Source organism: Tetrao urogallus, assembly GCF_951394365.1.
Source record: "Tetrao urogallus genome assembly, chromosome: 8".
NCBI classification, from domain to species: Eukaryota; Metazoa; Chordata; class Aves; order Galliformes; family Phasianidae; genus Tetrao; species Tetrao urogallus.
In genome coordinates, this window is record NC_136821.1 from 32,102,637 (window position 1) to 32,117,923 (window position 15,287).

The window sequence follows — 15,287 nt, forward strand, 5'->3', positions numbered from 1 at the left end:
TCATACTGTATTACCATTTATTATGCCATTCCTCTTCCTGTTTCAGTTTTGTTGCATTGTGTCTGTGTTTTGTTTTTTTCTTTTTTTCTTTTTAATAACAACTCATTTTAAATTATCAAACTAGGAACATTTTATCCTGAATGCTAGGGACGCTAGGGACAAATTTGGAGTCCGTAGATTGCGTTTAGTGTCATGTGCTCACACAGATGGGCTGGTCTGCAGTCACCAATTACCTTCAGCATTTGCTTGTGAAGCTGCAGCAAACAAGTCCTGCAGGTTTGAGTTCTAGATGCAGGTTTCTCCAAGCCCAGCCTAGCCACCTGCCCATTGCCAAATGTGTAGTTTGGGGGAGGGTTCATGTGATCCCAAGCACGATCAGCATTAACTGCACACTTCTTTCTCCTTTGCCAGTCCTATACCTACCTTAGATTCAGAGGGTGCATTTGTGATACTGGACAGTGACACAGCAAAGCACTTCAAGCATGTGCTCCACTCTTGAGCTCTTAAAGGAGTTCAACTAGTCAGTGTTGTTGCTTCTTCTCTAATGCTTTGTTGGACAGTGGCCTTGGTCTCCTCTGCTGAATGTGGTGGTACCCAGATGGACGTAGGAGTACCCTGCCAATGCTGTTCACATGTTGTTTAGCAGAGCTGATAATGTAAATGGCTTTAAAAATAAATCTTTGATGTTCTTGTTGTAGCTCCCAGATGATTCTGGACACTATTCATGGAAGTGTTTCTGATTTTTATAGAATCCAAAATCCACAAAAGTTCATCATTCAGTTCACAGGGGAGTGTTTCTAAGACACTGAGTGGAAATGTTTAGATTGTGTACTTTCATGGCCAAAAAATATAGATCATAAATAATAAATATAATAAAATACAGCAGAGTTCCTGCCCTATCCCCAGCATTTCATAGCTTTTCCCATATGATTCTCATTCTTCTGAGTTCCTTTCACTGCTTCTCTTCTGACAGATTGTCCCTTAGCAGCTGCTGACTGTGCAGAAGGTGGGTCGGGATAGTTGTACTCTGCTGGGAGAGAAATGGGGAAAAAAGGTTGGGGTACTTTTAATTGCAGTAGGATTGGTTCTGACAATGGTATGATCCCTTTGAAATCTGGAATCTCTGGAGTCTTAATTTCTGAGGCTTACCACAGACATATTGGGTTTGTGTGTACTGTGCTGAAGTCCACAGACAGCAGTAGGAAGTGACACCACCTGAAAGGTAGGAAAACCCAAGTGAAAGTAAAATGTTTTCCCTTTCTGTAGCGCATCTTGGCAAGGAGTGTCCAGAACAGTAGCTTTTACTTGTATGAGAATCAGTTTAACAGGCCAAATCGTTAATTAGCTTAGCTGTCCTGTCTGCTTGGTCTCTGCTAAGATCTGTTGTGTATGAATGTAAACAGTTTCTAAATACTCATTAGCAGTATCAGAACAGCAGATGTTTCTGAGTTGTCTGTGTCCAGCTGACCAAATCATTCAGTTCACACAGATGCCAAAGGCTTGTCTTCAGAACTCAGTTTAAGAAAGCAACCTCATCCAAGAAAACACCTTTTAAAAAACAAACAAACAAAAACAAAAAACAAAACAAAAAAACCCAAAAAAAACAACAACAAAAAAACAAAATAAAAAGAAAACCGTCACAAAACAACTTTGCACGGGAGCCCTCTAGGGAGCTGTAAGTTAAATATCCATTTATATGTCATCAGTAATGCTTTCCTCAGTCAAGGCCTTAGTCCCATAGGGTCAGTGTCAAATATCCCTGCGAGCTCAGGCAGGCACAGCTGTGTGCACATCCTGGTGTATTCTACAGATGGCAGGAGAATGCAAATGGCTTATAGCTCTCTGCAACCGGCTATGTTTCAGGGCTCTTAGGAGAGCTCTTGCATCTCTTGGACACCTTGCACACCAGCATGTGTGCTAGGACAGAGCTGGTTTCTTCTTCTGAAAGAAAATTTTGTGGCATTGGGTGACCCCTTAAGAACAGTTGAACATACAGAACAGCTGATGATCCTTGTGTTTTCTTTATTCAGAGAACACAGTGTCTAAGAAGGGTCTTAGGAGCCTGACGACTAACATGTCTTCTCTTATTTTTTTGGAACAGAGTGTCTTTGGTGATCCCACCGTGCCAGAAATCTCGCTATGCCACTTACTTTGATGTGGCAGTGCTGCGCTGCTTGCTGCAGCCTCACTGGTCTGAGGAGGGCACGCAGTGGTCGCTGATGTACTACCTGCAGAGACTGAGGCATATGCTACAGGAAAAGCCCGAGAAACCTCCTGAGCCCGAGGTCACCCCTCTGCCGAGACTTCGCAGTAGCTCCATGGTGGCTGCTGCGCCCTCTCTGGTGAATACCCACAAAACTCAGGTAAGCGGTTGCGTTGATACGAAACCTGTGTGGTGTTCTGGGAAGTGGTGGGCAGATGGCTTGTGAGAAGCAAAGCTCTGGTATTGGTTAAACTGTCCAGAGGTCAGACGTGTATTGATTCAGGAGAACTGGAGAATGATGAGGGGTTTGGAGGTGGAATCTGATTCAGAGTCTGAGCTGGTGATTGCTGAAAGCTTGAAAGCTGGTTTGTGATAATGAAGCTAGGGAGAATGCTGATAACATTAGTTTTTAATGCGGGAATATACTGACAAGTTTGTCAGAAGAAATCAGACTGCCTTTCCTGAGCTCTCTTTGATGTTACCCTTCAAAAGACAAGGATTTGTGCTTGGTACAGTATTGCACATTTCAGACAGACACTTGTGTTAAATATCAGAATAGACTTTTGAAAGCTGAGACAGTGAACCCTCCATGTTGTTACTTCTCATTACGTTATTCTTCTTGCGTAACTTCTGCCTTTATATTTGCTAGCAAAGCCTCAAGGACAAACTGTCCTAGTAGGTGTCAGGATTTATTCCCTGTTTTGCTAGAGAAGGAACTCCAGGTTCCGGACCTTGATGCAATGAAGATCTTTGTCTTATAGCTTAGTTGTTCTGTGTTTGTTTGTTTGGTTGGCTTTTTTGTGTTGTTTTTTTTTTTTGACAGGTCATGGTTGATGTGGGGATGAAAAGGGCATGTGGCTGCAGTTTCAGTTAATCTTCTTGTTGATTTGTGTTACTTATAGATGGTGCATTCTTTTTCTGTCGTGTAGGCTTTTAACAGCTAATTCTGACTTGATGAATTAGTGGGACTTTCTTACAAGATTTGATACAGGATTCTATTTTTGCAATCCCATTCTATGACACATCTCAACTAAAAGGCTGTATCTTCTGGTAATGTTCCTGTCAAATGTCTTTTTTGACTCAAAACTCTCAGAATTAATTCTTGTTGTTGTGTTGGTTTTTGTTTTTTTTTTTTAATCCATGCTTGCAGTACTCTGGCAGTTTCTGACCTGTTATTTCATAATGATAAAGGGTGAAACATCCTGTACAGCCAGAAGACAAGCATAAACAATATAAATGTTAGTATTTTTATTTAGTCTCAGGGTGTTGCAGCCATTCTTATGGCTTTTATGAAGTCACGTGTTTGCTTTTTCAGGTTTTCAGCAGTATTCTTTAAACTGTATTATATGCATTGTATATTTCTATAACATGTTGCTTATTTCATCCCTGTGAAAGCTTGACTGCAAAGGCCAGGTGATTAGAATTATTATTCAATCTACCTCATCTACCTTTGCACAGGGATTATATCATAGAATTGTGCATGTACAGAAAATCCTCCTTTAATATAATCTCCTGGAGGGAATGCCAGCTAAATAGAACAGAACACTGGAAGATATTACTCTGTTCATCTGGTTCGCTCTTCTCGTGTGTGGACTGTCTTTTTGCCTTTGCCCATAACAGCCCAGTTATTTGGCACATGAATATGGTAGCTACGAGTGCAGTAGCACTGCAGTCAGTTCTTAACATAGCAGCAGTGTGCATGAGATTATCCTCCACAGGCACTTGCACTTGCATTAGTATTCTGCTGGTTCTTCTTTAAACACTTTCCTCCTTTCACACACTTGGCTATTTCTTGCTCTTTCAAGATGTTTCTCCTGCAAAAGATTCCTTTACTCAATTGCTCTTCACTGACATTTTTCTGTTAAATCCATTTGGCAATTCCACCGGGTACCTTCTAGCTGCAAATGTGAGGACTCTGTCCAGGGCATTCTTCCCTCCAGGGCTAGATTTGATTGCTTTTGGTAACCTCTGTATAAGTCCTGCGTATTTTTACTGTACTTCATCAAACTGGAATCCTGTTTAAAAGGGTTTTCAATTTGTTGAGCAGAACAGCTGTGATGGAGGAGGTCAAACAGTCCTCCGTGCACCAAAAGTTTCAGCTCATTACATTCTTTTTTACAGCTCTGAGGGCTGAAGACTGCAACACAGAGGTACCCAGGCCCTACGGTTTATCCCAGCTGACTGTAAGCACTTAGCTGAGGATCCTAGATTGTCTCATCACCCAAATCATCTGCTAGTCAAAAGAGAGAGAGCCACCTCCAAAGGACAGAGACTTGTCATTTCTTTTTATCAACAGACAAGATTGTACATTGAGACATTACCAGCTCATCAGTCAAGAACAGGGGATAAGCTTAAAACTTGTCTTTTTTTTTTTTTAATCTAGATGTAAATTCTTAGCTAGATATCATCAGGTTGGTGAATATGCTCTCAGAAATACTGGCACTCTTGTATTTCAGTGGGTTAGATTCACAGTGGTTGGCTGGTTAAACTGTTTGAAGATAAAAAGTTAGCTATGTGTAAATCAGCTCAGGGGCCAGCAGATCTTTCTGATAAATCCATGTCCTTTTTGTTGTTCAGCAGTTTATCAGGGTAACTTCGTGCATCTCCCCAGGTCTCAGCAAAACTCTCAAGCTTCTTGTTGGATTCTGTGTGCCTGAAATCACATTATAAATATTATCTTGGGCTGAAGAAGTTGGTATCGTAAGTTGAGAAAACACAAGAAACATCCTTCATGTATTGCCTATTAAAATGAAGAGTAAAGTGGAAAAAGATTCAGTGCAGCATGCCAGCACTCCTTATTTCATAGCAAAGGGGTACTGGCTAACCGGCTGCAGTGAATAAAATTAATACTAGCTTCCTCTAGAAACTGACTTGAATCCAAAAGTATTTTAGACCTAGCAACACATGATAAGGGAAGCCTATTTTGTACTTATATGCAGTGAATTTAGTGTAAGGACGGGTCTAGGAAATGAGACCTTCAGAGGCTCACAAACCTCTAGTCTTGTGCTAACATTGCAGGGGCAAAGAGCCAAAGCTTAAATTAAACACTAGGCCAATGCAGCTGTAGTGACTCACAGCAATACTAATATAAAAGCAGGAGTCTAAAGTGCAATACCTGGAGAGGTGGAAGAAGTACTAGTGAGCTGCTGGCTCCACAGCCGTGCAGAACAAAGGCAATAGGAATCAGAAGAAGATCTGGAGTAGGAGCTCCAAACCTGCTTAGCTTTTCTGTCCATCTTATGCATATCATAAAACCAACATAATCTACTGCGTAGGTCAGTCTTCAAAGGGAGTACTATTTTGATTCTTTAGAAAGTCACGTACCGCACTGTAGATTAAAGATAGATCTACACTTTGCTTTTCTAGTGTTTCTCACTTGACACCCATCCTAACCACAGCTAGCACTGTGTCTTTTTGCATTTGTATGGCTTGTATCACGGTAGGTCCTTATCCTTACTCTGTAATTTTGATGAACATAGGCCACCTAATAGAACACTGATTTAGTAATTAATCTACAAAAGGTTGTGAGACTGAATTAAATTGGCTCAATGTGTGTTTTCCAGACAGATGAAGCTAGAGAGCCGTAAAAGCTAAGAACCAAGCCATATGAAGTAATTGCTGGCTTCACTGTTGAGAGGCTTCTGGGGTTGAATTTGCTGTCTGATGGTTTTTGCATATGAATCCCCAATCTCTAGTATATTTCCAAATGGTTTAAAAGCATACCTTGACTGAATGTGACTGTAAACAGTTGTGAAGCAGAATTCTTTCTGTTGTGTGTCCCCTCCATTTAAATAGTAAGGGTTTAAGGGTAGTCTTTGATTAGCATGAGAAGTCTGATCTCCAGTATCCCAGTACTGCAAACTCTGTGGCTGGTCGTTAAGCTTTCAGCTGCAGAGTGTCTCTGGCTTTTGCAGGAACTTTGTACGCATAAAACTGCTCACTTATCTGCAGAGCTGGGATCTGACTAGCCAGGAGTTGTATCTTCTATACTGTTGGAGTCTCCTTATCTACTGATGGCCTACAGCTGTCAGGATTGGAAGGGAAAAGGTATTTTAACACAACCAAGTTCAGCACAACCTTCTTAATGAGGAAGCAAGGCAGAAGACCATATCCATTGGAAACAGTGTGATATTTAGGCAGAAGAAAATGATCCGGAGGGGATTTGGTCAGGTCAGCTGCACAAACATCTCATGAAAAGTGGCAGCATATCTTTAATGAGAACAGATGGTCAGGAGCTGAGCGTATGCCACCTTTTGTACCAAAGCCTTTCTTTGCGGTAGGCAGCTGGAATGTTTTTGCTCGGTGCGGAAGGGGAGCAGAGCGCCCTCTACTGAACTATTGGTAAATTAGTCTCAAAGTTTTCTTTGTCTTGGGACATTTGATGCAAGAAGTTATAGGGGCTTTCACAAATATGAGAAGCATGCTGTGGAAGGATCTTGGAGGCCTTGTTATTACAAGTGCAGGATTCTTACTGCTGTTGACATCTTAGGTTTCTTTATTTGATAGATAAAATTAAAGATGAGTGTTGCTCCAATCCCATCTTTCCCTCTGCCAAAACAGCCCACTGTGGCATCAAAAAAAGGCTTGCAACTTTCATAAAGAGACTGACTTGTACTTACGAAATTGTATAATTAAAATATTTTTACAAATAAAATCTCTTGAGATGACCATGCTGCTTATTGCAGCTTAATTCCAAAATACTTTGTTACAGGCATACATTGGTAAGGGCAGATTCTCTTGGGTGTTAAAACATTGCACAAAGAGTGGTCTCTGTGATTGCATATAAATGTAAACCGAGGCCACGGGAAGATCATCTGGCACTCAGGGTCATGCCTTGAATCAGAATCAAGCTTAGTTGACCATGGGTCTTCTGTGCCACTACACCATGCTGACAGCAATGCCCGAGTGTGTCTTTGGCAGCACAATGCCTCGCTCATCTCTTCTTTTTTTCCCCCCCCGATGACAAATATGTTACTCAAGATCAATAATTGTAGGAGTCTCTACACAGTTTTGCTTGTTTTTCTTTAAATGTGCGAATAATGCTTTCTGTGATGAAGAGACAGTCTTTTTCCTCTACAGTGCTCCTCCAATGAAAGCTCTTGGAAGCACTTACTTTATTCAGCTGCTTATCCTCTATTTCTGCTTGTGCTTACTGTCTTCTTCTGGGATCTGCAGGATCTTACAATGAAATGTAACGAGGAAGAAAAATCGCTAAGCACAGAAGCGTTTTCCAAGGTTTCACTGACCAATTTGCGTAGGCCAGCAGTTCCAGATCTCTCCACAGATCTGGGAATGAACATCTTCAAAAAGGTGAGTGGAAGAAAATTTTCCTTAATTTACCTAGGATTCAGCATCTGCATGACCTGGTGAGTAGCAGCTGAAGGTTTGCTTGGACTGTGCACTCATGCTGTATCACAGAATCACAGAATCACAGAATCACCCGGGTTGGAAGGGACCTCAAGGATCATGTAGTTCCAACCCCCCTGCCTAGCAGGGCCACCAAACATACACATTTAGATCAGGTTGCCCAGGACCCCGTCCAACCTGGCCTTGAACACGTCCAGGGACGGGGCATCCACAACCTCCCTGGGCAGCCCGTTCCAGGGCCTAACCACTCTCCTCGTAAAGAACTTCCCCCTAACATCCAACCTAAATCTTCCCTCCTTCAACTTGGATCCATTTCCCCTAGTCCTGCTATTGTCAGCCCTTATGAAGAGTTTACTCCCCTCCTGGGTGTAGGTTCCCTTCAGGTATTGATAGGCTGCAATGAGGTCGCCCCGCAGCCTTCTCTTCTCCAGGCTGAACAAGCCCAACTCCCTCAGCCTGTCCTCATAGGGGAGGTGCTCCAGCCCCCTGATCATCTTAGTCGCCCTCCTCTGGACCCTTTCCAAAATCTCCATGTCCTTCCTGTACTGAGGGCTCCACACCTGGACACAGTACTCCAGATGGGGCCTCACAAGAGCCGAGTAGAGAGGGACAACCACTTCCCTGTCCCTGCTGACCACCCCTCTCCTGATGGAGCCCAGGATCCCATTTGCCTTTCGAGACAAAACCTTAATCAAAGGTTGTCAAACCTTAAAAACCTTAAAACCTTTGACTTACCAAAGGTAAGTCAAACCTTATCAAAGGTTGTCATCCTTTTTATCGGGACTAATGTTATGTGTTATTGTTTAGGTATGGTGCAAAATTCGAATCACATCACAAAATCTCAGGCTGGATGTGGCTCTTGGCAGCATGGTCTGGTGGTTGGTGATCCTGCACATAGCAGGGAGGTTGAAACTAGATGATCATTGTGGGCCTTTTCAACCCAGGCCATTCTGTGATTCTATGAAATTGTTATTCTGATATCTGTTCTGCTAAAACTGTATGTGGGGAGGATAACCACATAAGTACTGGTGCTCACTGTAATTCCAGCTAATTCAATCAAGTTTTTCTGACTTTTTTAATGTAATGAAGCTCTGAGTTTGCATCCATCCAAGATGCTTAGCAGAGTTTTGTGGATTCTGCAAATTTACTTCTCATATCTGAGCACGTTGGACAGTTATTCAAGGGCATCCAATCCCAGCTTGTGGTAAAACTGAGTTCCTTAAAACGTTCGTATGGTCCTTGAGTGCAGATAATTTCTTTCAGGATGACCAAGACAAGACGCTCAGCGCATGAGGTTGCAGTTGGTCCACATACCTGATTTAATTTTTCCCCCCTACTAGTAGTTAAATGCCTCAATGCCTTTACCTGCTCTCATCTTTGCTCTTCTTCCTCCCGCAGTTTAAAAGCCGCAAAGAGGACAGAGAGCGTGAACGCAAAGGGTCGATTCCTTTCCACCATACTGGGAAGAAGCGTCAGCGGAGAATGGGGATGCCCTTTCTTCTCCATGAGGACCATTTGGATGTTTCACCCACTCGGAGCACTTTTTCATTTGGCAGTTTTTCTGGCATTGGAGAGGACCGACGTGGCATTGAGAGAGGAGGATGGCAAACCGCCATATTGGGTGAGGCATTGTTATCTCTGCCCCACGTTCTGTAGCATTCCTGTCCTGAACATTTAGAGAACAGCAGAGGCTTTTTGTTTCTTTGTCTGTCCTATTGCAATCTTACGTCCTTTGTTCTGTTTTCAGTACTAAACATCTGTTTGCAGAAGTGGCAGCCGTGCTGGCAGCAGACCTCGGATGACTTACACTTCACTTTTTCCCTGAAAACAGTCATATGCCGTCGTAATAGCTACTGTAACAACCCATAGTCGTGGCTGTGCCACTCGAATACACGTGAGGCTGCATTATCAACTGCAGCTTAAATTAGATTCAAGGAATGTTTACATCCTTTTCTTCTGCGGAGAAATATCTGGAGAAGCAGCAGTGTGGTCATTAGAAGCATAGAAAAGAATATTAACGGTTTTCCTCAAGTCAGTGTTGGATGTTAAATAGAGAATTGCTTCAGATAGTTAAGCTTACCCTGTCTTGGTATTACAAAGATGTGGTGTTCGAATATTGGTTCCTTCAAGCTTCCAAGTTCACTGAACAGACTCCAGCCATGGTTTCTTTTTCACAAACTTTCACTGTCATATATTTTCATCTTCATATCCTTTCCTGAAGATGGTAGTCAACATTATTTAGCCAATCTTTACATCAGTGAACTCCCACAAGGTATTCCGTTTTAATTTGTTTTGCTGCACTTCACAGCGTCGTGGAAGGTCATGGCTTCTGTCTTCAACCTTTCCATTTCAGTCTTCAGCTACTGTCTCTTAGAACCTCCAGGAACCTCTCCGATGAGTAAACCTAGTATCGAATTCTTGTCTTCACCCTAGGAAAGTTCACCAGACGGGGGAGCTCTGACACAGCAACGGAGATGGAAAGCCTGAGCGCTCGGCACTCGCACTCTCACCACACTCTTGTCTCTGATCTGCCAGACCACTCAAACAGCCATGGAGAGAACACAGTCAAAGAAGGTAAATTTAGCACATGAAGAAAGAAGAATTTCACTGAAATATAAACTCCAGTAAGCTGAGGAAGTGTTACTGTTTCCATGTATATATATATGACTAATTGTTTTATTCTGGTTTTTGCTCTCTGTATAAATATTTTCCAAGTCTTTTGTGATTATCTTGTGCACTTTACTATATATATATATATATATATGTGTGTGTGTGTGTGTGTCTGTATATATATGTGTGTGTGTGTATATATATATATATATATATATACACACGCACGTATATATACATGCATATATATAGATATATAGGCAGCCGTTAGCATGGAGAAGAGAGAGGTTGTGTTCCGGTGTGGTGGTGTTTGGTTTTTTGGTTTTGTCTTAAGAGTACACGGTGCAGAAATTTGGGCAGAAACTGAGTATTGCTTTGCTGGTTTCACAGGAACTTTGTGATATTTAGTGCCTCATCTCAGTCCTCAGTTGTGCTGAAAAATGTACTTTTCTCTTAGTTTCTCCTAATTCAAAACAGAAGCCAAGCTTTGAAATTTGCTCAGTCACCCTGGGCCCATCTGTCTTGGAGCCCTCTGCAGGAATAGCAATGCCAAGTATGGCCACTATGAGAGAACCCCTGGTGAGATGAAGTCTGCTCCGTAAAGAAGAGTCTTTCTGTTGGCAGGACAACTCCACCTTTGTTAAACAACATTAGCTGTGCAGAGGAAAGTTCTTTTCTGTCAGCAGAGCTATCTGCGCCAGAAGGCTTTGCTGGCACTACTCCTGCTGCCTGAGCGCAGCGAATCTTTCTCCGTCCTTTGTAGCGCCACTAGCAAAACCTGGCCATGCAGATCAGGCCTCAGCTGTGGCAAACCTTACACCTTCACAAAGGAAGAGGATATCACACACCCCATGGAGCAGGGCACAGTCTGTCTGCATAAGCTGTCAGGCAGCATACCAAGAAGGATACTCACATTTTTATGTGCTGCAGCCCTGGGAGCTCTCAAAGATCCATGCTGTTTTAGTACAGCAATTCTGAACAGTCTGAAAGAGGATGGATTTGCATCAGCTCTAATTTAGTATGGACACATCTCTTTTATCCCTGCTCTGTGAGTCTGGGCAGAGTTCTGCTCCTGGATCAGTTTTGTGCAGTTTGTGTTCATGATTCGTATTTGTTCTGCGGGAGAGCAATCCCACACACCACACCAGCTTTCTAGCCAAATATTTTCTAAAAAGTTGCCGTATATAATGCTGTTATACTGTCTGTATCTAGGGTACAAAAGTGCTGCAACTGTTTAACAGGACAAATTGCACTATTTTCAGTGGAAGTTTCCAACTTTGAACAAGAGATTGTGTAGTTGAATATTAAGTACACGTATTAACTGTTATTTCTTTTGTGGCCAACTATATCCAAGCATTCTGGTCATTCCTAATTTCCCATCTGTTGTCTAATTTCCCTGGCCAGGAGAAATTTGCTAATAAATAATTCTTCTGGCTGACACACTAAAAATCAGAGGTGAAGAATTAGTTATGTCCTGTGTAGATGCTGAAGAGGAGTCATGGGCACGCTTGCTGCAGGCATCCATGGGTATAAATGAAGAGTCCTTAGTTCTCCTTGTCTGCCTCTGAGTCCCATCCAGCAGTCAGCTCTGTCAGTGATAATGAGATAAAGGTTCAGCACAGAAAAAAGATATTTTATGTAGATTTTGGATATGGTTTTTTTTGTTAAATGAAGCAAAACCTCAGTGAAACAGAAAATAATTACCCTTGGGTAGTCATCAAGCTTGGTAACTCAGGAATGAAGTTTCCTAATTTCATACATTCCTTGTTGCCTTCAACATGCAGATGTCTGTGGCTACTGTAAAATCACACTTGGCGTCAAGTAATCCTGTTACATTAGGTACAGCACTTACTTCCTGTACTGATCATTAACCACTTTGTAGCCTGGATTGAAGCACTGCCATTGGCTTTAGAATGGTTCTCTTAATAGAAACTTCTTGTTTGGTGCTGGCAGGGCTGCACAGACATGTAGTCACCACTCTGACAAGTTGTGATTTTCAAAATGTACCCAGTCCATCGCTGAGTCAATTCTTGAAGATTACTAGATTTGTTATTTTATTAATTAGAATGCTTTAAGTAGCCTTAAGCAGAAGTTTGTTGTTATTCCTTTGTGCTGTTACCATAATCTCCTGAAGAAGATGGTCCAATCAGCCATGTGGGACACTGTTGAGTGTAGGGGCCTGTTTACAAAGCAGTAAGCATAGGAAATTACTCATAGTGTGTGCTAGAGTTCAGCATGAGTATTTAATGAAAATTGCCAAAATGCCATCAATACCGAGTTAGCCAGTTTAAAATTAGACTTAGCTATGTCACGATGTCCTTTTTCTGGGTACTGTGAACTTAAATGCCACATTACCTTTCTCATCAGTCAGTTTTATGTGTTGGTGATGTTCTATTTCAGGTAGTGCTAGGTTCTTTTTTGCTTTTTGAACAGCTGTGATGAAATCTTTCAAGCCAGTCTGACTAAGAAAGCTATTTTAAATTGCTGTTGCTAACCTGCCTTCACTCCATTCAGCTGCTGAGTGCTTATTCTTTCCCTTGCTGTGGTGTTCCTGCTTCTGAGACCAGGCACTGGATCAGTACCAGGAGCAAAGCTAACCAAAATTTAATCCTCATTTTGGATTAAGTTTAATTTGTCTGGACTCCCCAGTTAATGATCGGTAGACTCGGATCAACTTATACTGCCATGGAACTATACTGCTAGAGCAATCTTGGGTTCTAATTAGCGGTAGCATAAAGAAGGAATTAACTTATGCTTTCACCCTTGCACCCGTTATAGGAATTAGGGACCTGTCTTGTTCTTTCAGCATTGTGAGTTGCATTAAGAGCTGCACCTTTCTTGTAAACAAGCGCAGCCTCTGTTTGCCTTTTTCTAACTCTGGAGATGGGAATTCACAGGTAGCCGTTTTCCTCCCTGCAGTTCGGTCCCAGATCTCTACCATCACTGTGGCTACCTTCAACACTACTCTGGCTTCGTTCAACGTGGGCTATGCCGATTTCTTCAGTGAGCACATGAGGAAGCTTTGCAATCAGGTGCCCATCCCTGAGATGCCCCATGAACCTCTTGCATGTGCCAACCTCCCACGGAGCCTGACAGACTCATGCATCAATTACAGTTGCTTGGAGGATACGGATCACATTGATGGAACCAACAACTTTGTCCACAAGAACGGCATGCTGGATCTCTCGGTAATTGGCAAGGAATGAGGAAAGCCAGGTCCCTCTTCTGTCAATATAGTGGTACCATTGAGATCAGGGTTGTGATGGGCTTTTCCTCCACCTCTTTATATGACTTCTCTCAGCAGTACATAAAGGTCAGTCAGATACATTTGTGCATATCGTAAGTCTCCTTTGAGATACTGCAACTCCTATTACTCCTTGCAAGGAGTGCATGTGCATGTGTAATGCACACATCGAATCTGAAGTGATATTATTTAATTGCTGTGTTCCCGGAGCATGCACTGAATTCCCTGTAATACAGCATAAAACTGAACAGCACCTTGACAGCACCTTAAAACTCACCCTTACTTCGTTCCTCTTACTGACTTGACAGCACCTGGTGCACTGAGGCAATGTTCTCAGGCTCACAGATGTCATCTCATGGTTTCCTTTTCTGCCTGACTGTGCCCAATGTATGGTTTCTTCTTTTACACCTAGTTTGTAGGCTTTTGGGATTGAGGGTTGTGTTATTCATTCTAAGTTTGTACTGTGCTTGCTATAACGAGTCTTTGGTCTGTGACTAGAGTTTCCAGGCATTGGATAGTACTGGGAGAGAAAATTATTCTAATTTTAAATATGATGTTTGATTCTACCAGGTAGTCCTGAAGGCTGTTTACTTGGTCCTGAACCATGACATCAGCTCCAGGATTTGTGATGTGGCACTGAACATTGTGGAGTGCTTGCTTCAGCTTGGAGTGGTGCCGAGTGTAGAGAAGGTCCGGAGGAAGAGTGAGAACAAAGAAAATGAAGCCCCTGAGAAGAGACCAAATGAAGGATCCTTCCAACTCAAAGCTGCCGGAGGTTCGACTTGTGGATTTGGGCCTCCTCCAGTCAGTGGAGCTGGAGATGGAGGAGAAGAAGGAGGTGGTGGAGGAGGAAGCGATGGAGGTGGTGGAGGAGGAGGGCCGTATGAGAAGAACGACAAAACCCAAGAAAAGGTTTGTTTTGCTTCCCATTGTGCCACTCTGTAATGAACTGTAGTATCTGTTAAGACAAAGCATGAATATGTATGTAATTCCCCTTCTGTTTGCCTTCCTTTTTCTTTGCACAAATTAATTTGTTTTGTTCTGGTGCTCGCTAAAGTTGTGCTGAAGAAACATGATTGGTAATTCAAGCACTGCAACTTCTCCAAAAGCAGTTTGTGAGTCTTACTGGGACATTTTTAATATCCTATCAAAATGCAAAGCGATCATTATTTCTTTGAAGGTTTATCACATGCAGCTTATAAGGAAAACCAAAATTCAGTGTTTGAACACAGCTTGTTTTCTTTGATAACCAGAAATCATAAATTTTCAATATTGCTGTGAGTATTGACTGAGAAAGACTGTTGCTTACCTCCAAAGTCGCAACTCATGGTACTATAATAATAATACTACAAAGATATTTAAAGTATATGGTTGCTTTTCTGTCCGAGTGAGCCAGCTCTCTGTTTTCTGTTTTTTGAAGTAAATGCTGAATGATACTCCAGAATCCTGTTAGTGGGCTTTGCATTTACAACATTTGAAGGGGAGTTTGAAGAGAGGAGGCTGGTGCTCTGACTTGAGAAGTAATTGCAATACACCTTTTAAGAGTTATAACTTTGTAACAGAGTGTCTGAGGGGAGAAATGGGCTACAGTTAGTTGAAAAGTAAAACACTAACAAAATGCCGGTGGTTTTACTATGGTTTCACTCCGGCTTTCTCTCTGTGACTCAGGATGAAGGTCCGTCTATCAGCACCCATAGGCTGGCACTCACAATGCTTATCAAAATTGTGAAGTCCTTGGGCTGTGCCTATGGTTGTGGGGAAGGACACCGAGGGCTCTCTGGAGATCGCCTGAGACACCAGGTATTCCGGGAGAATGTAAGAAAACTAAAGCTCATTAAAATGTTCCCCTTGTACTTTTGACAT

General features: G+C 42.3%; 1 protein-coding gene across 3 annotated transcripts in view; it reads left to right on the forward strand.

Annotated features, from left to right (window-relative positions):
* Window positions 1–15,287, forward strand: part of UNC80 (unc-80 homolog, NALCN channel complex subunit) — a gene marked incomplete at both ends in the record, with an annotated part of 125,727 nt that overhangs the window by 16,507 nt on the left and 93,933 nt on the right. For 2 of the 3 annotated variants that reach the window (XM_079538944.1, XM_079538943.1), the window contains 7 exons: window positions 2,102–2,363; window positions 7,379–7,513; window positions 8,969–9,191; window positions 10,004–10,144; window positions 13,100–13,368; window positions 13,995–14,336; window positions 15,093–15,239. In XM_079538944.1, coding sequence (XP_079395070.1) covers window positions 2,102–2,363; window positions 7,379–7,513; window positions 8,969–9,191; window positions 10,004–10,144; window positions 13,100–13,368; window positions 13,995–14,336; window positions 15,093–15,239 — 1,519 coding nt within the window. The remainder of the gene's footprint in view (window positions 1–2,101; window positions 2,364–7,378; window positions 7,514–8,968; window positions 9,192–10,003; window positions 10,145–13,099; window positions 13,369–13,994; window positions 14,337–15,092; window positions 15,240–15,287) is intronic. The other variant, XM_079538945.1, reaches the window with a different exon arrangement.